This window comes from Aquarana catesbeiana, linkage group LG04 (genome assembly GCF_042186555.1).
Source record: "Aquarana catesbeiana isolate 2022-GZ linkage group LG04, ASM4218655v1, whole genome shotgun sequence".
In the NCBI taxonomy this organism is placed as follows: domain Eukaryota; kingdom Metazoa; phylum Chordata; class Amphibia; order Anura; family Ranidae; genus Aquarana; species Aquarana catesbeiana.
The window spans coordinates 17,193,242-17,216,577 of record NC_133327.1 but is presented as its reverse complement, the minus strand read 5'-3'; the positions used below and the strand labels follow the sequence as shown (position 1 = coordinate 17,216,577).

The window sequence follows — 23,336 nt, the reverse complement described above, 5'->3', positions numbered from 1 at the left end:
GACATCTCATAGGGGAGGTTGGAGACTGGGGAAATGTCATAGGGGAGGTTGGAGACTGGGGATATGTCATAGGAAAGGTTGGAAACTGGGGATATGTCATAGGAAAGGTTGGAAACTGGGGATATGTCATAGGGAAAATTGAAGACTAGGGACATGTCATAGGGAAGGTTGGAGACTGGGGATATGTCATAGGAAAGGTTGGAGACTGGGGCTATGCCATAGGAAAGGTTGGAGACTGGGGATATGTCATAGGGAAAATTGAAGACTAGGGACATGTCATAGGGAAGGTTGGAGACTGGGGATATGTCATAGGAAAGGTTGGAGACTGGGGCTATGCCATAGGAAAGGTTGGAGACTGGGGATATGTCAAAGGAAAGGTAGGAGACTGGGAATATGTCATAGGAAAGGTTGGAGACCTGGGACAAGTCATAGGAGAGGTTAGAGACTGGGGACATGTCATAGGAGAGGTTGGAGACTGGGGACATGTCATAGGAGAGGTTGGAGACTGGGGACATGTCATAGGAGAGGTTGGAGACTGGGGATATGCCATAGGAAAGGTTGGAGACTGGGGATATGCCATAGGAAAGGTTGGAGACTGGGGATATGCCATAGGAAAGGTTGGAGACTGGGGATATGCCATAGGAAAGGTTGGAGACTGGGGAAATGCCATAGGAAAGGTAGGTGACTGGGGATATGTCATAGGGGAGATTGGAGACTAGGGACATGTCATAGGGAAGGTTGGAGACTGGGGATATGTCATAGGAAAGGTTGGAGACTGGGGCTATGCCATAGGAAAGGTTGGAGACCTGGGACATGTCATAGGAGAGGTTGGTGGCTGGGGACAGGTCATAGGAGAGATTGGAGACTAGGGACATGTCATAGGGGAGGTTAGAGACCAGGGACATGCCATAGGAGAGGTTGGAGACTAAGGACATGCCATATGAGAGACTGGAGATTGGGGACATGTTATGAGACTGGGGACTACATTTCATAGGTGTGCTCACCTTTTCCAGGATAGACAATAAGCGACCCTGTAGACCCGTTCTGGAGCCGGCAGTATCCATCTATGAGGTCGGCCATGTTTTCAGCCACGGCTAATGAAGGGGTTTTGATGTTTAGCTGCTCCACAAACACAACAGTGTAGGATTTGTGTTAGTTTTATGCAATGTCTGTTCACATCTACAGATAAAGTGATAACCTAAAACATACAAGACCCTTGCTCTTTGTGTGAAAGCAGTGGTCCCTCTGAAGAGGTCCAACACACCCTCTCAGCAGGAAGTGTGACCTTTACTGATTGGGGGTGTTGGATCTCCGCAAAGAGAATGCTGCTTCCACACAGAGAACAAGAGTCCTTCTATTTATCTACTCAGGCTGTGGCTGCTTTCTAAGAAAACCAACTGTAAAACTTTGCACACCTTTTATGTTGCAGTGCCTACAATGTAATTAAGAGATGTAAACTGATGGTTCATTTGGACTTTAAAGCTTTGCCTCTCCTGGCACTAAACTCCATCCCTCCCATCTCAACTGTCAGATACTGGAGCCTAGTACCGGGACAGGTTCAGCCGGTGCCCAGGGCAAAGATGCAGAAATGTGCCCCCTCCCCTGTCACCAATGCATGCCACTGAATGGGTGAAGCGCCCAATCCCAGCCCTCTTGCTCTGGCTGCTCATGGTTGGCATGGGGTGTGCACTGTACATGAATAGCCAATCGCTTTTGTTTTCTAGCAGCTAGAAGGTATTGCGATGATGTAATGTAATGTAGGGACTTTAACTGCAAAAGAGCTTACCTGGGGGGACCCTGAGATCCCCAGCAGTAGCAGTGCCCGGTTATCGTCCTGCAGGGAAAGCTTGATAGATTTGATCTGCTTGAACTCTGCCAGGAACGTGGGCTGTGGAGGCAAAGAGACCTCTGTGATATGGATTATAAATCACTATTCTGGGTACCAAATGTGGATCCACAGGTATGAACTCTCCTCTCCTGAAATACTCTGCTCTACTGGAGGACTCTACTCCTTCCTCTATCTAACTCTTCTCTCCTGAAATACTCTGCTCCTTTCTCTATATCTTTCCTCTCCTGAAATACACGGCATTGCTGGAAGACTCTGCTCTTTCCTCTATATAAGTCTCCTCACCTGGTATACTCTGCACTGCTGGAGGACTCTACTCCTATAACTCTCCTCTCCTGAAATACTCTGCACTGCTGGGGGACTCTACTTCTTCTATAACTCTCCTCTTCTGAAATACTCTGCACTGCTGGAGGACTCTGCTCCTTTCTCTATCTAACTCTCTTCTCCTGAAATACTCTGCTCTGCTAGAGGACTCTGCACCTTCCTCTATCCAACTCTCCTCTCCTGAAATACTCTGCACTGCTAGGGGACTCTGCTCCTTTCTCTATCTAACTCTCCTCTCCTGAAATACTCTGCTCTGCTGGAGGACTCTACTCTTTCCTCTATCTAACTCTCCTCTCCTGGAATACTCTGCACTGCTGGGGGACTCTACTCCTTCTATAACTCTCCTGAAATACTCTGCATTGCTGGAGGACTCTGCTCCTTTCTCTATCTAACTCTCCTCTCCTGAAATACTCTGCACTGCTTGGGGACTCTACTTCTTCCTCCATTTAACTCTCCTCTCCTGAAATACTCTGCTCTGCTGGAGGACTCTGCACCTCCCTCTATCCAATTCTCCTCTCCTGAAATACTCTGCACTGCTGGAGGACTCTACTCCTTCCTCTAGCTAACTCTCCTCTACTGAAATACTGTGCATTGCTGGAGGACTCTACTCCTTCTTCTATAACTCTCCTCTCCTGAAATACTCTGCACTGCTGGGGGACTCTACTCCTTCCTCTATCTAACTCTCCTCTCCTGAAATACTCTGCATTGATGTAGGACTCTGTTCCTTTCTCTATCTAACTCTCCTCTCCTGAAATACTCAGCACTGCTGGAGAACTCTGCTCCTTCCTCCATCTAACTCTCCTCTCCTGGAATACTCTGCATTGCTGGAGGAGGACTCTGCTCTTTTCTCTATCCAACTCTCCTCTTCTGAAATACTCTGCTCTACTTGAAGACTCTACTCCTTCTATAACTCTCCCCTCCTGAAATACTCTGCTGGAGGACTCTACTCCTTCCGCTATCTAACTCTCCTCTCCTGAAATACTGTGCATTGCTGGAGGACTCTGCTCCTTTCTTTATCTAACTCTCCTCTCCTGGAATACTCTGCATTGATGTAGTACTCTGCTCCTTTCTCTATCTAACTCTCCTCTCCTGAAATACTCTGCACTGCTGGGGGACTCTACTCCTTCTTCTATAACTCTCCTCTCCTGGAATACTCTGCATTGCTGGAGGAGGACTCTGCTCCTTTCTCTATCCAACTCTCCTCTCCTGAAATACTCTGCTCTACTGGAAGACTCTACTCCTTCTTCTATAACTCTCCCCTCCTGAAATACTCTGCTGGAGGACTCTACTCCTTCCGCTGTCTAACTCTCCTCTCCTGAAATACTGTGCATTGCTGGAGGACTCTGCTCCTTTCTTTATCTAACTCTCCTCTCCTGAAATACTCTACATTGCTGGAGGACTCTGCTCCTTTCTTTATCTAACTCTCCTCTCCTGAAATACTCTACATTGCTGGAGGACTCTGCTCCTTTATCTATCTAACTCTCCACTCCTGGATGATTCTAGTCCTTCCATAATACAGCACTTGTAAACCTCTATTTGAATTCATACATAGTGTCCACATTCTTTCCATGGCCCATTATACATACAATGGTAGAATTTGGGTCACCTTTGAGTCCTTGGTAGTGAGCTGTCGAATGCCCTTTGGGCCGATGACCAGATCCACGGTAATGCTCCACCCTTGCTGGTGAAAGAAAACAATAAATACTTAATATTCCATCAGCTAAAGGGATTCTCATTGGTTTACTTGCCCATTATCAAATCTCCCTTAGAACCATTAAATAATTTAAAGGCGGACATTTCGAATCTTGAATAAGAAAAGTTTCCACACTAACACTAAGGGTCCTATTTATGAAACACTGGTCAGCTCCATCTAGCTGATTGAGGAATTTCAGTAAAATTGACTGCATTTTGGCCAATAGATGGAGCTGACAAAAAAAAAATGGGAACGATTCATGCAACCTGGACAAATGCTTGTGACATTCGTCCAAACAATGTTTTATAAATAGATGCCTTACTGTAGCCAAGACCGTCTCTAGTGTTAGTAATCATTGGACAGAAGATGCAGAGGAGCACCTCCTCCGCCTTAATCAAGAAATACTTAATAAACTACACTGCTATTATATTGGTGTAGCACCCTTCTAGAATAGGTTGCTAGAGAGGCTCGGGTAAATCTAGTTCTCTGGCTCTTCTGTAAACATTGGAGCGGTGTGTGATTATTATTGGATGTTCTAGGTCTCACTGGATTAAAGGCTCAACTACTTCCCCCTGCTTTCTAGTGGATTCTAGAATGCATTGGGCTAGAAGAGGCAGACGCTTTGCCTGAATATTTAGGTGGTCTCAGACAATTCCTGGGGGAGAATGCCCAGTAGGTGGCTGAAGGATGCATAAATAGCTTGAGGCCTGGAGCAGCCGGGTTCTTGTCCAGGACAAGGAGATCCCAGCCTGAAGTGCTGCTGCCCTTCTGGGCAGTGTAGCTGAAGTCGGCAGGAGTTCATCGAGGTCCAAGCTCAGTGAGAGCTGGGGGGCCTATATGCTGGAAGCAGTTGGAGACAAATCAAGGGGGTTCACTGAGGATCTGACCTGGTGACTTACAGGAGAAGTGTCTGGTCAATATTGGATGGAGGCATCTGACTACACTGGGATATTGTGAGTATATTCCTGAATATAGGATCCTAGTGACTGTTTGCTGCTTTTGATATCTACTCCAGGGCTGTTGGGTTGAGACCTTTCCTTCGCTTGGAGTCCCAGGGTGGCTGTCCCCCTATTGTTCGCCAGGAGGGAAATTATCCTGAAGAGTGTAGACAAGGCAAAGAGTTTCCTCTGGTTTCTTTGTGCTCTAAATTCGAAGTATCCCAAAGGCTACCCTGCACTACAACCAAGTTCAACAAACATTAAAGCATATAAATACATCCCTTGCCTGGTCATTGAGTTGTGAGACTATCCGAGTTGTGTGCCTGGCTGCTTGGACACCCAAATAGGAAGAGAACCTGGGGGAGATTAGTGGGGCCTGACAGGGGCCTGCACTACACTGGTCTTCTGTTTCCAATGCTTTCCAAGATACTGATCCAGAAAAAGTGCATCACCTGGAGTCAGAACTTGCTCTGGATCAGTGATTTGGAAAATGCTGAAGTCAGAGATTTAGAATGACAGCCAAGCAGCTATCAGCTATCTTTTTCGTAAGTTGCCTCCATATTTTTCTCCAAACCTGGTTCTCTTTTAAGTGCACTGTCTGGTTGCGTCATTGAGGAACTCACCGCCAACTCGCAGCGATAGGTCTCTTGGTCGATGGAGGTGAAGCTGGAAAGCGTGCTCAGGAACCTCATGATGCACTCCTCCTCTCTCAGAGAGCCGTACTGCTGGAACGTCTGCTGGATCATCTTACGGAACTGCTTGGGCTGTTCACAAAACAGAGACACAGGACTTATGATTGCCTTAAATTTACACAGTTAAAGTAAACCTGTCGCAACGAAAACTTTTCTCTATGGCAGTTACGCAACAAAGCTAGGTCACCTCTCCAGCCTCAGCCTGTGACTGACGAGTGAAGGAGAAGTGACAGACTGATGAGGTCACCTCTTTGCTCTCCTTCCTGTCTGTGTGTTGCTGTCAGTTCATGTTCATGCAGGGCATCTCCAGTCCTACCTCTCTCTCTCCCAGTGCTGTATGGAGGAAGGGTGGGGGAACATGGGGCTGATACCAAGTCAGATTTAGATATTTTTACTAGGTGCATTTTTATTATATTTTTATTAAAGAACTGAATGTATTTGTATATTTTTTAACACCTGTAGCCCAAATAAACTATTTTCTTATATTGGTCTTATTCAGTGGTCTCCAAACTGCGGCCCTTTGCCTGCCTTTATCTGGCCTTTGGGGCACTATTCCATCCACTGACACCAACAATGGGGCATTATTCCCGTCACTGACACCAACAATGGGGCATAATTCCCATCACTGACACCAACAATGGGGCACTATTCCTCCCACTGACAGCAATGAAAGGACACAATTCCTCCATTGACACCAATGATTGGGTGGAATTTCCTCCATTGATACTAATGATGGGACAATATTCCTCCCATTGACACCAATGAAAGGGCACAGTTACTCCCACTGACACCAACAAAAGGGCAAAGTTCTTTCTACTGACACCAACAATGGGGCAGAATTCCTTCCGTAGACATCAACGATGGGAAACTATTCCCCCCACCTGAGACCAATGATGGAGCAGTATTCCTTCCACTGACACCAACGATGGGGCACTTCCAATTGACATCAAAGATAGCGCATTGTTTACTCAACGCCAGGACATTTTAAATTCCCACTAGCCATAGCCCGGACCCCCTAAAGTCTCAACAGCACTAAACTGGCGCTTTGTTTAGAAAGTTTCGAGACCCCTGGTCTAATTGACCTAATTGCAGGCAGACTGGCAAAAAAGTAACAAGGTGCCCTGTGCAGGCAGCACACTGGAGATGCGGACCACTGCATTCACATAGAGCATAGCGGTCTGGCTCTTCAGTGGTCTGACACACCCCTGCTTAATGCTTCAATCAACAACGCTGCACAGGGAGCATGAGATTTGTTGATTGGAGAACAGTGCAAGAGGCGTGCCGGACTGCTAGAGATCCAGACCGCTGCACTCTGTGTGATATGATAATTGTGGTATTAAAAGGAATAATATTAATAATTCTGGAGTCCTTTGAAGGATACAGGAAGTCTTTCGACTTTTGGCAATACTGCTGCTTACACAAAGATTGGACATTGGCAAACAAAAAAGCCCAAGATAAACCCTCCTACAAGCATGCTACAGTTTTGTGGCAAAACAGTACCAAGGCAAGATAATTGTTAGGTCACCTAGAGGCTGGGTGACAGATGCACACCGTTGGGATCAGGAGTGCACCACAAGGCAGTGGACCCTACGGCTGACTGCTGCGGATGGGAGTCCGGGTGGTAAGGAAGGCAGGGCCACTGGGACACCAACACTGATCCCACCGGGGATAGAGCGTAGGATTCCCTGGGGCGCGGAGTCTAAGAGCCAGCAGGTGTTCACCAGAGCCTCTAGAGGTGAGGATGGACTGGGCTGCAACTGGCTCCAGGTCGCAGCCCCCAGGGTCCCCCAGCTCACACCCACAGTAGGCAACAGGAGGATAGGGATAGTAAAGGAATAAGCCAAGGTCAGGGCCACAAGAAGACAAGGACAACAGAGTTCACGCCAAGGTTCAGGGTCACAGGCAAACAGGGATAGTCGGGGACACGCCAGAGGTCAGGGTCACGAGCAGACAGGAATAGTAGAGAACATGCCAAAGTCGGTAACAGAAACAAACGTAGAGCACACGCCAAAGTCAGTAACAGAAACAAACGTAGAGCACACGGCAGGCAGGAACAGGAAGCCAAACACACAAAGGTTGATCAGCAGGGCTGACCTGCAGTGCAGAGGTTAATATAGAGTTCTCTGATAGGAGCTGGGGTGGAGCCATGCTAGAGGAGAGTTAATAAAAGTAGTCAGGTGAGAGACAGCTGGTCTTTGAAGATGAAAACATAACAGGTAAGCTGACAAACAACCTCTATTGCATAACCATGACAGTACCCCCCCCTCTTACGAGGCCTCCCCCTTCCCGCCTGGGACCAGGTTTAGAGGGGAACTTCAAATGAAACGTCCTCAATAGACGAGGTGCAAAGACCTGAGAAGCCTTGATCCACGACCTCTCCTCAGGACCAAACCCCTTCCAATGCACGAGGTACTGGAGAATGCCTCTACAGAGTCGGGAATCCAAAATTTGGCTAACCTCGTACTCCTGATTATCCTCAGAGACCAGCGCTGCAGTAGAGAGAGGACGAGAAAACTTATTGAGGACTAAAGGCTTCAGAAGGGCAACATGGAAGGAGTTATAGATTTTGAGGCTTTTGGGAATCTGGAGCTTGAAAAAAAAACGGATTCAGTTTAGAAGTTATGGTGTACGGACCAATGAATCTTGAGGCAAATTTGAGAGAAGGAACCCGGAGTTTGATGTTCCTGGTGGAGAGCCAGACTTTGTCTCCTGGCTGGAGAGAAGGCAGCTTACGCCTGAGACGGTTAGCAAAATTCTTGAATTTGTTGGCAGCTTTCTGGAGGGAATCATGAACATCAACCCACATGGAATTGAATGATTCCTGAACAGTAGCCAAGGCTGGAATGTCGGAAGAACAGGTCATAGGAAGAGGGAGTTGAGGATGTTTTCCATAAACAGTGATAAAGGGTGTTTTCTGAGAACTGACGTTGACATGATTATTGTGGGAGAACTCTGCCCACGGGAGTAGTGATGCCCAATCATCGTGATGAGCCGAGACCAAGGTACGGAGAAAGACCTCCAACTCCTGATTAACCCTCTCAGTCTGGCCATTGGATTGGGGATGGTAAGAAGAGGTAAAATCCAAGGTAATGTTGAGGGATTTGCAAAAGGCTCTCCAAAAACGGGACGTAAACTGAACACCCCTGTCCGAAACGACATGGGAAGGAACACCATGAAGGCGGAAAATCTCTCGTACAAAGATGGGAACCAAGGCATAGGCAGAAGGGAGACCAGGAAGAGGAACAAAATGAGCCATCTTGGAGAACCGATCGATTACCACCCAAATGGCTGTATTATTCTCTGACAGTGGAAGATCCGTGATAAAATCCATGGCGATGTGAGACCAGGGCTCCTTAGGAATGGGCAAGGGCATGAGAAGACCAGCAGGGGCTTGTGTGGAAGATTTAGACTGAGCACAGACATGACAAGCCTTAACATAATCTTTAACATCCGAGCGGAGGTTAGGCCACCAGTAGAGACGACTGATGAGCAGGAAGGATCGGAGGAACCCAGCATGACCTGCCACCTTGGAATCATGTCCCCAATGAAGGATCTTAGCTCTTAGCTCCGTGGGAACAAAGGTCTTGCCAGGAGGAATTTTTGATTCCAGGGTGGTAGAATGGGCAACAATGCATGAGGTTGGAATGATCGGCTCAGGATCAGGGGTGGACTCCTCGTCCAAAGTGTCAAATGACCTAGAGAGCGCATCAGCCCGACCGTTGCAGGAACCAGGTTTGTACGTAATCGTGAATTTAAAACGAGGAAAGAAGAGACTTCACCTGGCCTGTCTGGGGTTCAGACATTTAGCATTCTGTAGGTATTGTAGATTCTTGTGATCAGTAAAGATCGTAATGGAGTGAGGGGATGACGCCACTCTTCCAACGCCAATTTAATTGCGAGAAGTTCCCGATCACCAATGCCATAATTTCTCTCTGCCTGAGAAAATTTCTTGGAGAAGAACGCACATGGTTGACGTCTCTTCTCAAAGGACTGAAGAAGCACAGCTCCCACCCCCCATCGAAGAAGTGTCTACTTCAATAAAAAATGGGTCCTCAGGATTTGGTCTCCTCAAGAGAGGTCCAGAAACAAAGGCCTGTTTCAGATCGTGAAACGCAGAGACAGCCTCGGGAGGCCAGTCTTTGGCATCCGCACCCTTCTTGGTTAAAGCGATAATAGGCGCGGCAATGGAAGAGTAATTCCTTATGAACTGCCTATAATAATTTGTGAAGCCAAGAAAGCGCTGTGTGGCCTTAAGGCTAGCAGGAAGGGGCCAGTTGGTAATGGCCAAGACCTTTCTGGGATCCATGCGAAGACCCAAACTAGAAACAAAACATCCCAGAAACAGGACCTCAGGACATTCAAAGGAACACTTCTCCAGCTTGACATAGAGATTATTCTCTCTAAGGCACTGAAGTACGGTGCGAACATGGTTCCTGTGAGCAAGCAGATTTTCAGAAAAGATGAGAATGTCATCCAGATAGATGACAACAAACTGGTATAGTAGATGCCTGAAGATTTCATTGACAAAGTTCTGGAACACAGCTGGAGCATTACACAAACCAAAAGGCATAACCAGGTATTCGTAATGCCCGTCCCTAGTGTTAAACGCAGTCTTCCATTCGTCACCTTCCCGTATTCTAATGAGATTGTATGCACCTCTGAGATCCAACTTGGTGAAAATGGAAGCCCCCTTCAACCTGTCAAATAGCTCAGATATTAGAGGTAAGGGGTATCGTTTTTTTTCAGTCACTGCATTTAACCCTCGATAGTCGATGCAGGGTCTGAGGGTACCATCCTTTTTAGCAACGAAAAAGAACCCTGCTCCTGCAGGCGACGAGGATTTCCGGATGAAACCTCTCTCCAAATTCTCGGCGACATACTCAGACATGGCCTGGGTCTCTGGAATGGACAGAGGGTAGGTACAACCCCTGGTTAGAGTTGCTCCAGGGACAAGGTCAATGGCACAGTCAAAAGATCTGTTGGGAGGAAGCACCTCAGCAGACTTCTTACAGAACACATCCCGGTAATCGCTGTATGCCGAGGGAAGATCAGAACATACGGATGTGGTAGCAATGGGAAGTCTCTCCTTGGGGACCACCTTGAGAAGACAGGATGAGAAACACGAAGGGCCCCAAGCCAGGATCTGCCCAGAGACCCAGTCCACATGTGGAGAGTGGAGCTGTAGCCAAGGAAGGCCTAACACAATGGGGGTAGAGGCCTTGGGTAGAATGAGGAAGGAAATCCACTCCTGGTGGAGTATCCCTACCGACATCCTAATAGGTAGCGTCTGGAAACGGATAGGGCCACCTGGGAGCACAGTGCCATCAATTGCCGAGACTACCAGTGGTGTAGCGAGGGGAGAAAGGGTAAGCTTCATAGAAGAAGCAGTTCTCCAATCCATAAAATTGCCGGCAGCCCCGGAGTCCAGATATGCTAGGACCGATTGGGGAGAAGGGCCTTCATGGAGGAACACTGGAAGAAGAAGACGAGAAGGTGATGTTTCTGGGTCCAATACTCCACCTTCTAAATGTATTAGACCCGAGCGTTTCCCAGATGAAGCGAGCAGGAGTCACGAAAATGACCCTTGCCCCCACAATAAAGACACAAGTCCAGAGTTCTGCGTCTAGCACGTTCTTCGGGGGTTAGTCTGGTCCGGCCCAGCTGCATAGGTTCCTCAGCAGGCAGAGGATGCTCCACAGGGCGACGGGAGAAGAGTTCTGGCTGACTAGGACCTAGGGGGTGCTGGCGTCTTTTTTCTAGGGACCTCTCTTGGAAACGAATGTCAATCTGATTGCACAACGAAATTACATCGTCCACACCGGCGGGGATGGCTCTTCCTACTAATTCGTCCTTCACTCGGTCAGATAGGCCATGTAAAAAGGTTGCGACCAGGGCCTCATTGTTCCAGCTCAATTCAGCTGAAGCGCATATTGTCCCACTGAACAAGATTCTTGGTGAAGGCGTAAAAGGGCACTAGCCGCTGAAGAAACCCGAGCTGGCTTCTCAAAGATATTACGAAAAAGCCTCAAGAAGTCGAACAGGCTGGAAACCACTGGGCCATTCCTCTCCCACAGGGGGGCAGCCCAAGCTAAAGCTTCACCAGAGAGGAGGGAAATTATATAAGCTACCTTAGCCCGATCAGACAGAAAGTTTTGAGGCTGGAGCTCAAAATGAATGGTGCATTGGCTGAGGAAGCCCCTGCAGGCCTTGGAGTCCCCAGAAAAATGGGACGGAGCTGGCAGTGAATATGAATGTGTGGCTGCGACTGGTGCGATAGCTGCAGCTGCTGATTGTACTTAAGGCTGCAGGTTTGGGTTTCCCAAGGAGGCCTGGAGCTGCTCGAAGTGGGAAGCCAGATCCTTAAGGAATCGCATCACCTGAGTCTGATTAGATTCCTGGGCCTCGAGTCTGCGAACTATGCCCTGCAATGGATCGGCTGCAGGAAGCGACACGTCAGCCGAGTCCATGGCTGATCAAACTGTCAGGTCACCTAGAGGCTGGGTGACAGATGCACACCGTTGGGATCAGGAGTGCACCACAAGGCAGTGGACCCTACGGCTGACTGCTGCGGATGGGAGTCCGGGTGGTAAGGAAGGCAGGGCCGCTGGGACACCAACACTGATCCCACCGGGGCTAGAGCGTAGGATTCCCTGGATAGCGGAGTCTAAGAGCCAGCAGGTGTTCACCAGAGCCTCTAGAGGGCAGGATGGACTGGGCTGCAACTGGCTCCAGGTCGCGTCCCCCAGCTCACACCCACAGTAGGCAACAGGAGGATAGGGATAGTAAAGGAATAAGCCAAGGTCAGGGCCACAAGCAGACAAGGACAACAGAGTTCACGCCAAGGTTCAGGGTCACAGGCAAACAGGGATAGTCGGGGACACGCCAGAGGTCAGGGTCACGAGCAGACAGGAATAGTAGAGAACACGCCAAAGTCGGTAACAGAAACAAACGTAGAGCACACGCCAAAGTCGGTAACAGAAACAAACGTAGAGCACACGGCAGGCAGGAACAGGAAGCCAAACACACAAAGGTTGATCAGCAGGGCTGACCTGCAGTGCAGAGGTTAACATAGAGTTCTCTGATAGGAGCTGGGGTGGAGCCATGCTAGAGGAGAGTTAATAAAAGTAGTCAGGTGAGAGACAGCTGGTCTTTGGAGATGAACACATGGAAACAGGTAAGCTGACAAACAACCTCTGTTGCATAACCATGACAATAATATCCAAGGAGGGGTGGGACCTACGTCCCTTAATGGACTCCAAGAATCCTGTTTTCCCTCTCATCTGTTGAGGGACATTAGAAGTCTTTAACCTTGGGGATATCTAAAAGCAGTTAAACTGAAGGATGGGCAGCCCATCAAACCTACAGGCCCAATAGGACAACAGAGAACCGAAGACTGCCTGCAGCTCAAAGAACTATCTGAGGCCAAAATGTCCACCTGGTAGAACTTACAGAAAATGTGGACAGAAGATCAGTTGGCAGCCTCATAAGTCAGAGAAATGGCTGTTAGATGCTGAAAAGCCCAAGTACTCACTGATCTAGTACAGCGCCCCTTGACAGGAAAGGCTGGAACCCAATCCTTGAGATTATAAACTGGAATGATGGTCTGCCCAAGCCACCAAGAAAAGGTGGAAGAAGAAGCCGATGAACCCTTCCAGGTCCATCTGGGGTGTCAAAATGGGAATCAGTCTTTCTGAAAGGAGCAAGCTTGTGGCCTCTGCGAGTCTGCAAATAACTAGGTAATTTGGCGCATAAAGTCCTATGACCATAGGTAAAACCTCAACAGAAAGGGCAGAGGGCCAAGCCACACCCAATGGAGGCAAGCAGGACTCAGAGGCTGTGATAGCCCGCTGTCCTTAGGTTGAAAAAAAATAAAATCCAATGTATGGCCTGCTTCAGGCAACGTAAAAGTTCAAGGTAAGAGGCAAGGCTTCAAATAGTCACAAAACCCTAGACAGCTGGAGGAAGGTGAGGGCAGGACGGCCAGAGAAGACCAAAGTCCTGGAAGAGAAGATCAGAGTTCCATGTGGCTCTGTATGCAGTAGCAGCAGTAGTGAGATGCTTCTGCAAATCTGTATAGTGGGAAAAAGTGCATGCAATACTCCACCCAGTGGATTATGTTAGTGCTCAATCCCACACAGTGCCTACTCACTAAGTGGGTCTTCAGAGACAGGGCAAGTGCTAGGGCAGTGCCAGTGGCTCTGGACCTGCAATGTCCTCTGTGGCTAACCTTTAGCAGAACTATGGAAAGCATCTCAGGCAGAACACAGTGCACAAGGGTCACTTCCAGGCTATCCCCACAATGTGCAGTCCAATGGGGTCTAGACACGGAACTCCCAAAGTCAGGTTAAAGATGGCTGTGAATCGGAGGGTAAACCTCAAGCAGTGATCTAGAGGAAAGTTTTGATTGAAGAATAAAGTAAAAGAAGAAAAGGTGCCAGCATAAATAGGTTAGCCTTTATCACAGCAAAGCTGAAGAAAAGATGTCTATATAATAAATCTGAGCCATGCTGGTAGCAGGAGAGGTTATCCTGGGCTTTTTTTTAAGCAGTGTCCAATCCTCCTGTAGGCGGCAGTATAAACCAAAGGTTAAAGGTATCCTGTGTCCCTCAATGGATGAAAAAGTAAAAAGAGCTACATGTATGTTACCTTTGACTGTGTTAGACTAATAAAACTTGAAACGAAAGGCAAATCCACTTTGCACTACAAGTGCAAACTACAAGTGCAAAGTGCACTTGAAATTGCACTGAAAGTGCACTTGGAAGTGCAGTCGCTGTAGATCTGAGGGGGACATGCAAGGAAAACAAAAAACAGCATTTTTGCTTGCACACGATTGGATGATAAATTCAGCAGAGCCTCCCCTCATTTCAGATCTACCCTTCAGATCTACAGCGACTGCACTTCCAAGTGTACTTTCAGTGCAATTTCAAGTGCACTTAGCACTTGTAGTTTGCACTTGTAGTGCAAAGTGGATTTGCCTTTTGTAAATAACCCTCACTGTATCTGTATCATTCTCAAACCACAGCTAGGGCTGCACTACACTAATTGCTGTAAATGCTATTTTTGTCTGGATTTCTCACCATTCACCCACACATAGGGAGTCTGAAACCCTTAGCAGTCTCCTAGTATGCAATGTGATATTTATTACCTTTAGACTTTCCTGCATCTGTTTAGGGAAGAAGAGATCAAGACCCACTTCTTTCCTGCAAAAAAAAAAAAAAAAATATTTGATAAATTCTATAATGGCTGTAGCAGTTAAAACTGAGAACTATCCATTCAAAGGACAGCTCCAGCAAAAATAAAAAATATATATACATTAAAAAAAAGAAAAAGCTTTTGCTCTAATATTCACCTTCAATCAAGAGCCGTTCCATGCAGTACCTCTTCTCTATCACTAGATGTCCTCAGTCTTCATGTTTAATGACAGCCCGCATTATTAAACCCATTACCTTGGAGCCTAGGCCAGTGATGGTGAACCATTGCACCCCAGATGTTTTGGAACTACATTTCCCATGATGCTCAACTACACTGCAGAGTGCATGAACATCACGGGAAATGTAGTTCCAAAACATCTGGGGTGCCAAGGTTTGCCATCACTGGCCTAGGCCGTCATGTTCTCGCCCCCAGCCTGTGACTGGGCAGTGAAGGAGAAGCAGAAGACTGACGAGCCCATCTCTCTGGCACGTTACTCTCTCCTCTTATCAGCACGTTCCTTGTCAGCGCATGACCTGATTGGCTCCTTGTGCTGCTTGTTTCTCCCCCACTCTGAGCTCTGCTGTACAGGGATCCAATTCAGGTGCTTACATTGCTTACATTTAATGATGTATTAAGGACTGGAACTGCCGTCAGGTTTTACTGCCAACACAAGCACTTTTGGAGAGATACCTCCATTTCCTATCTGGTAAAAAGGGTGTCCCTAGCACAGGAAGTGAGGGGGGGGTTTCTTTAATGGCAACATGAACAGAGGTAAAAAATGCATTTTTAAAGCGGCAGTAAACCGTAGCCCTTTAAAATAAATAAATAAATAATAATATAGATATCTATACATATAGATATATATGGATCTATATATAGATCTATATATATATATATATATATATATATATATATATATATATATATATATATATATATATATAATTTATTTACCTACAGGTAAGCCTTACTATAAACTTCTCTGTAGGTACCAGTTAAAAAAAAAAAAAAAAAAAAAAAAAAAAAGCTTCACTGTAAATGACGTTCTGCCTGGAATCTAGCATGAGGTTGGAGAGCGCTGAAGCCGCTTCTCAAAAAAGGTAGAAGAAAGGAGAGAACGCTTTATGCGTGTCACCGTCACAGGAAATGTGTGGGCGCTGCTGGAACAAACCACACAATGCAGAATTACACACCAACAATACCCAGAGGCCATTATCTCTCTCTCTCTCTCTCTTCTGCTTCATTCCAAAAAGCATCAAAGATTCCACCATTGACTTGTGTCTGTGTTTACTTACTCCAGGAAATCAAAGTTGGATCTTTTCTCCAAAGCGTTTTGCGGCATGTCCTTGTAGAAACGTCTGTAAGATGAATGGGAGACCGTTTAGTGCCATCAAAATGTTACTACTTATTTTTTAAATTTAAAATATTATTTGTAAAATATATATATATATATATATATATATATCTATATCTATCTATCTATCTATCTATCTATCTATCTATCTATCTATCTATCTATCTATCTATCTATCTATCTATCTATATATAGGTCAGACAGGCTGACAATTTCTCTCAGGGTTGGATTCTTGACACATAGTTCGGAAGTGAACAGCTGGGCACAAGTCTCTTTTGAACAGGTAATAAACTTTATTCAGGCCAAAAAAACTCCAGAGAGAGAGGGTTAGCGTACAGGACACCCAAAAGTACAATATGCAGACTCAGAAAGAAACCCACTAATAACCGATAACAGAAAAAAAGGATGTAGTTCCCCTTTCTCGCCACACGGTAGTGCTATGATTCAATAGGATAGGTTCAGGACCACTTGGAATATTAGGCAGTGTAGGTGCTGTAGCAGCCACTAGAGGTCTCCATATAGCATATAGCATTGATAAGAAGGGCCGCTAGGGGTTGTATTTATAAAAGATTTGCATAGAAATGTTTTTAAGCTATTTCCGGCACTGATCAAATGTTTTTCATTGATTTAAAACAGAGACTACCGCATTTGGCCACTAGATGGCGCTAAATACTACAGGAATTCAGCCATCCAGTTGCCAAATGTGGTATTCGCCTTGCTCTTCAGAACACTCTTTGGCAGACTAAGTTGCTGCCTGGTGTTGCAATCCAAAATGTTGCCCACTTCTTCTGGACAACACCTATGGCCAGAGAATGCAGGCTTTAGGCTCGCGCCTAACTTTCTCATGTACATGTGTCCAGTGTAGTTCCCCTTTCTCACCACAAGGTAGCGCTAGATTCAATATAGTATAGATTCAGGACCACCTGGATTACCAGGCAGTGTAGGTGCTGTAGCAGTCACTAGGGGGCCCCACATGCACTACAGCAGTGATAAGAAGGGCCACTAGTGGACGTAATTATAAAAGATTTGCATAGAAAATTGCAGTGAAAGCGCATGTATATTCATTATGTGTGAATGGGGCTAGTCTCTTTTTTTTGTGTTAAATTTAGGTTTATTTAGGTTAATTAACTCAGGTCAATAGGGTTAGGGTACAAGACACCCAATAGAACAATATGTAGACTCTAAAAAACCCTTTAACGGGCGATAGAAACAAAGTAGTGTACGGTAGGGCAAAGATATGACCGCTGTAGTTTCCCTATCTTGCCACAAGATAGCGCTAAATTCAATATAAGATAAGTTCATGATGTCTTGGATTAATAGGCAGTGTAGGAGCCACAAGAGGTCCTCATATGTTAGATAGCAGTGATTAGAAGGGTCACTAAGAGGTTTATTTATAATAGATTCACATAGCAATTCACCCAGTGAAAGTGCATGTACATTCATTTTGTGCAAATGGGGTAAGAAAACAAATGTTATCAGGCTATTTCGTGTGCTGGTCAAATGTTTTTCATTGGTTTAAAACAGAAAATAGTGCATTCGGCCACTAGATGGTGCTAAGTACCATAGGACCATAGGAATTCGGCCATCGACATGTCAAATGTGGTATTTATCTTGCTCTTCAGAACACTCTAAGTGGCCTCTAGAATTCAGCTTCACCTCTCCTAGGCCAGTGGTTCTCAACCTCAGTCTTCAAGTACCCCCAACAGGCCATGTTTTCAGGTTTTCCTTTATCTTGCACAGGTGCTTTAAATCAGAGTCAGGCTTGGTATTTTGGACAGCTATTTTATCTAAGAGCAATTCCCAAAACATGTCCTGTTGGGGGTAATTGAGAACCACTGTCCTAGGCAACACCTCTGGCCAGACAGTTCAAGTTTCAGGCCCCAGTCTTGCACCTAGCTTTCTTCAGCACATGTGTCCTTCTCAGGCAGCAGACCTGGGAGGTCAGAAGAGCAACTACTAACCCTCTCTAAGCAAAGCCTAGGAGGTAAGGGAGCTTCTAGAAGACTCCTCAAAATATGTATACCCTTCACCAGCAAGCACTATTGGCAAGAAACCCTAAAATGTTTGCGAACATAGAATTTTTTGTAGCCCAAGTTATTGGATTATCTATTGTCAGGGACCTTCCTTATCATTAGGCAGCAGATAACCTGAGTTTAAGAGAAAACATGTAGAAAGCAGAAGTATCATTTCCGCCTAAGGCTTAATACAGCCTAGCAACACTAAATTTAGAATGAGGACCGTACTGCTTAGGTCAGGGTTCCTACATGTAGCAGCATACCTCTTCTCTAACTTAGACCAAAGTTAAAATTATCTAACATCCCAGTTATACACTGATCCATCCTCGCGCTGCACTCCCATGCTAATGACCAGTCTCGGGAATGCTGTAAGGGTTTATATTACGGATAATATAGAATATTAAGTCCCCAGTATAAACTGTTGGGCAACGGTGTTAAAGGGTAATATTTTGGGGTACATAGAATTGGTTGGGTGCCAAAGAGAGGTCACCATTGGGCCTGCAAGTAGGGGTGCTCCATCCAAATTTTGCTACGGGGACCTGTGCTTTGTAGTTACACCCTTGCCATCTCTAGAATAAAACCTGTAAAATGCTTCACTTGTAGACCTGGGTCTAGGTGTCTAGATGGCATCTAGTGACTAGATGGTGTCCAGGGTCTAGATGACCTTTAGGGTCTAGATGGCCTCTAGGGTCTAAATTGTGTCTAGGGTCTAAATGGTGTCTAGGGTCTAGATGGCGTTTAGGGTCTAGATGGCGTTTAGGGTCTAGATGGCGTTTAGGGTCTAGATGGCGTCTAGTGTCTAGATGGTGTCTGGGGTCTAGATGGTGTCTAGGGTCTAGATGGCGTCTAGATGGCATCTAGGTTGAGGTCGATTTCCTCCTAGCCCAGAGACATGTAGATGGTGGACAGTGGAATATGGCAGATCTCCTTACCTGAGCTCCAGGCACCCCAGTTGCAGAGCCATGCCTTCGCTGACCTTGGTGGCGTACTGCTGCATGTAGTCATTCCTCAGCTGGAATTACACAGAAGGTGATACTGGTTAACCGTATACCAACCCTGGAAGTCATGACCGAAATTTTAGTTAACCAACCAGATTTCATCTTTCTTGCAAAAGATTTCAGCCAACTAAACTCTGAGGTGCTTGCAAGGTATTACTCCACCGTGCCTGTATGTGCAGACCAAGAAGAGGTCTAATTCTTGTGTTACCAATTGGGGTCAGTCCACCCATAGATCATGAAGTCTGGTGAGCTGACGTCTTAGGTCTTAGATATTCCCATAGTGGGATCTCCTGACCATAATTTACGACTCTTTTCCACTTGGAAGTTTTGGGTGTTCCCACCCACCTGTGTGTGTTCTGACTCTTCCTGTCGCCTTCTTCATGCAACAAAATAAATAAAAATCCAGGAGGGATGGTAGGAATCCCCTATAATGGGCACAACAGCCGTACAGACCCAGGAACTCAGCACAGGTATGGTGGGAACCCCCTATATAAATCCAGGATGGATGGTGGGAATCCCCTATAATGGGCACAGCAGGTCTACAGACCTGGGAACTCAGCAAAGGGATGGTGGGAACCCCTCATAATGGGCACAGTAGATGTAAAGACCCATGACTCAGCACAGGGATTGTGGGAACCTCTTTAAAATGAGTACAGACCCGGAAACTCAGTACAGGGATGGTGGGAACTTCTCATAATGGGCACATCAGGTGTACAGAGTCAGAAACTCAGATGTGTGGGCACAGAAGGTGTACAGACCCAGGAACTCAGCACAGAGATGGTGGGAATCCCTCATAATGGGCACAGCAGGTGTACAGACCCGGTTACTCAGCTCAGGGATGGTGGTAACCCCTTAAAATGGGCACAGCAGGTGTACAGACCTGGGAACTCAGCTCAAGGATGGTGGTAACCCCTCATAATGGGCATACCAGGTGTACAAACTCAGGAACCCAGATGTATGAGGAACAGAAGGTGTACAGACCCAGGAACTCAGCACATAGATGGTGGGAACCCCTCATAATGGGCACAGCATGTGTACAGACCCAGGAACTCAGTACAGGGATGGTGGGAAACCCTCATAATGGGCACAGCAGGTTTACAGACCCATGACTCATCACAGGCATGGTGAGAGCCCCTCATAATGGGCACAGCAGGTGTGCAGACTTGGGACCCAGGGAAGAGATGGTGAGAACCCCTCATAATGGGCACACCAGGTATGCAGGGATCTTACCAATACAGTTCCTGAGGGACAGAGAAGATTATCAGGTAGTTTAACTGTCCAGCACAGTGGCGTACCAACGGTGGGGCAGGGGGTGCAGTCCGCTCCAGGTGCCACACCTTGGGGGGGGTGTTAGAATGCCGGAGCAACCATACCTCCATGCTTGGCCACCATCGGCTTTAAAGTGAATGGAGCAGTGACTTGCCTGGTAGGGGTGCGCTAATGTGGGCACACACACCCCTCAGCTCTTCATGGCAGCCGACATTGCTTTCCGCCGGCTGCCTTTCTCACTGGCAATGTACACAGTGCAATGCCGATGACACCCCCCGCCTCCTCTGAACTGACATCTTCTGTGTACACAGACAGGAGGAGAAGCCGGGGAGGGGGAGAGACACTGCTGTGCTGTGCATGTGCCGCTGATCTATAGGTCTTTTATTATCACACACCAGGGGCGTACCTAGAGCATTTGGCACCCCGGGTGAATCCTATAATTGCCTAGGCGGGGCATGTTGATGTGCTGACGTCAGCATCAAGTAACGTCACGTGTAGCGCCTCTGTGCACTGCGACCCGAAACCCTGAAGAATCCTCTTCCCTCTGCTTCCCCGGGAGGCCAGGCTCCTCCTTCTCCTCTGTAAAAACGGTGCTGACTGACCCAAGGATTGTAATCGGGCGGCTGGTGCCTAAAAGGAATACATGTGCTACTGGCTGTGGTGTCACTATGGTTGGTGTCATCTGGTGCAGTAAAACATGATGTCAGCCTCCACCCAAAAAAAATGTTTTCCTGCTTTCTGAATGTTTTCTCTACACAGCCCCCATACCTGTGGACCCCTTTACATTACACAGACCCCATACCTCTGGACCCCTTTACATTACACAGCCCCCATACCTCTGGACCCCTTTACATTACACATCCCCCATACCTCTGGACCCCTTTACATTACACATCCCCCATACCTCTGGACCCCTTTACATTACACAGCCCCCATACCTCTGGACCCCTTTACATTAAACAGCCCCCATACCTCTGGACCCATTTACATTACATAGCCCCCCACACTTCTGGAATCCTGGAATTCCAGAATTCCAGAATCCTGCAATCCTGCGTTTCTCGCACTGCAGTAAAAAATGCACTCCAGTTGTGATCTGCAGTGGGTGTCAATGTTAACTTAATCACACCATAAATGCAGGTCCCAAATGTAATGCGTTTACCTGCATTGGATCGTACGGTACAGTAGTACCATGCAATCCAGTTCCTGTGCGTCTTATAACTCTTGGTGTGGTCCAGCACGATTTCAGCCAATTCAAATGAATGGGCTTATCTTCAAGTAGAGACAGATTTTATTACAATTGTACTGCACCTGGAAAACATGTGACACAGGAACACAGTGTGATCTGTGTGATTCATCGTGTGAACCAGCTATGAGTCCTGGAGCCAAGTGATGGAAAAAGTTCCTCCACCTGGCTCCACTGACTTGCCTGCCAGGGTTGCAATAGTGTGATCACCTGTTGTGATTGTCCTGCATGTCTAGTGGGGTGCCCTGATTGTCCCCTGTGTAGCAGCCAGCATCTCTTTGATTCAGGGGTGGGAGAGAGGGTACTGAATGGGCTGCATGATTGTGCATACACTTTGGAAAGAGGGAGGACATGTGCTGGGGGGGGGGGCAGATTTTCCTAAAACATCCCCTAGCACATGCAGAACCCTCTCCCTCACACCCAAATCACTGCAAGTATTCATTTATATCAGCTCCCTCAGCACAAGTGTCATCTATAGCGTGTGTGTGATATGGTATGGGGGCTGTGTAATGTAAAGTAGTCCAGCGTTATGGGGGCTGTGTAATGTAAAGTGGTCCAGCGGTATGGGGGCTGTGTAATGTAAATGGGTCCAGAGGTATGGGGGGCTGTATAATGTAAATGGGTCCAGAGGTATGGGGGGCTGTATAATGTAAAGTGGTCCAGCGGTATGGGGGCTGTGTAATGTAAAGTGGTCCAGCGGTATGGGGGCTGTGTAATGTAAAGTGGTCCAGCGGTATGGGGGCTGTGTAATGTAAATAGGTCCAGAGGTATGGGGGGCTGTATAATGTAAATGGGTCCAGAGGTATGGGGCTGTGTAATGTAAATAGGTCCAGAGGTATGGGGGGCTGTATAATGTAAATGGGTCCAGAGGTATGGGGGCTGTGTAATGTAAATGGATCCAGAGGTATGGGGGGCTGTATAATGTAAATGGGTCCAGAGGTATGGGGGGCTGTATAATGTAAATGGGTCCACAGGTATGGGGGCTGTGTAATGTAAAGTGGTTCAGCGGTATGGGGGCTGTGTAATGTAAAGTGGTCCAGCGGTATGGGAGCTGTGTAATGTAAATGGGTCCAGAGGTATAGGGGCTGTGTAATGTAAAGTGGTCCAGCGGTATGGGAGCTGTGTAATGTAAATGGGTCCAGAGGTATAGGGGCTGTGTAATGTAAAGGGACCCAGAGGTATGGGGGCTGTGTAATGTAAAGGGGTCCAGAGGTATGGGGGCTGTGTAATATAAAGGGGTGCAGCGGTATGGGCGCTGTGTAATGTAAAGGGGTCCAAAGGTATGGGCGCTGTGTAATGTAAAGGGGTTCCAGCGGTATGGGTGCTGTGTAATGTAAAGGGGTCCAGAGGTATGGGCGCTGTGTAATGTAAAGGGGTCCAGAGGTATGGGCACTGTGTAATGTAAAGAGGTCCAAGGGTATGAGTGCTGTGTAATGTAAATGGGTCCAGAGGTATGGGGCTATGTAATGTAAAGGGGCCCAGAGGTATAGGGGCTGTGTAATGTAAAGGGGTCCAGTGGTATGGGCGCTGTGTAATGTAAAGGGGTCCAGAGGTATGGGCGCTGTGTAATGTAAAGGGGTCCAGAGGTCTGGGCGCTGTGTAATGTAAAGGGGTCCAGAGGTAAGGGCGCTGTGTAATGTAAAGGGGTCCAGAGGTATGGGGGTTGTGTAATGTAAAGGGGTCCAGAGGTATGGGGGTTGTGTAATGTAATGGGGTCCAGAGGTATGGGGGCTGTGTAATGTAGAGGGGCCCAGAGGTATGGGGGCTGTGTA

The 23,336-nt window shown here is 47.1% G+C and overlaps 1 protein-coding gene across 4 annotated transcripts in view; it reads right to left on the bottom strand.

Moving 5' to 3' along the window:
- PTK2B (protein tyrosine kinase 2 beta) overlaps positions 1–23,336 on the bottom strand; it is a 198,524-nt gene that overhangs the window by 51,291 nt on the left and 123,897 nt on the right. For all 4 annotated transcript variants that reach the window (XM_073624881.1, XM_073624878.1, XM_073624880.1 and 1 more), the window contains exons 5-11: positions 18,987–19,066; positions 15,981–16,043; positions 14,639–14,693; positions 5,425–5,565; positions 3,777–3,851; positions 1,787–1,888; positions 1,005–1,119 (exon numbers count right to left, since the gene is read on the bottom strand). In XM_073624881.1, coding sequence (XP_073480982.1) covers positions 1,005–1,119; positions 1,787–1,888; positions 3,777–3,851; positions 5,425–5,565; positions 14,639–14,693; positions 15,981–16,043; positions 18,987–19,066 — 631 coding nt within the window. The remainder of the gene's footprint in view (positions 1–1,004; positions 1,120–1,786; positions 1,889–3,776; positions 3,852–5,424; positions 5,566–14,638; positions 14,694–15,980; positions 16,044–18,986; positions 19,067–23,336) is intronic.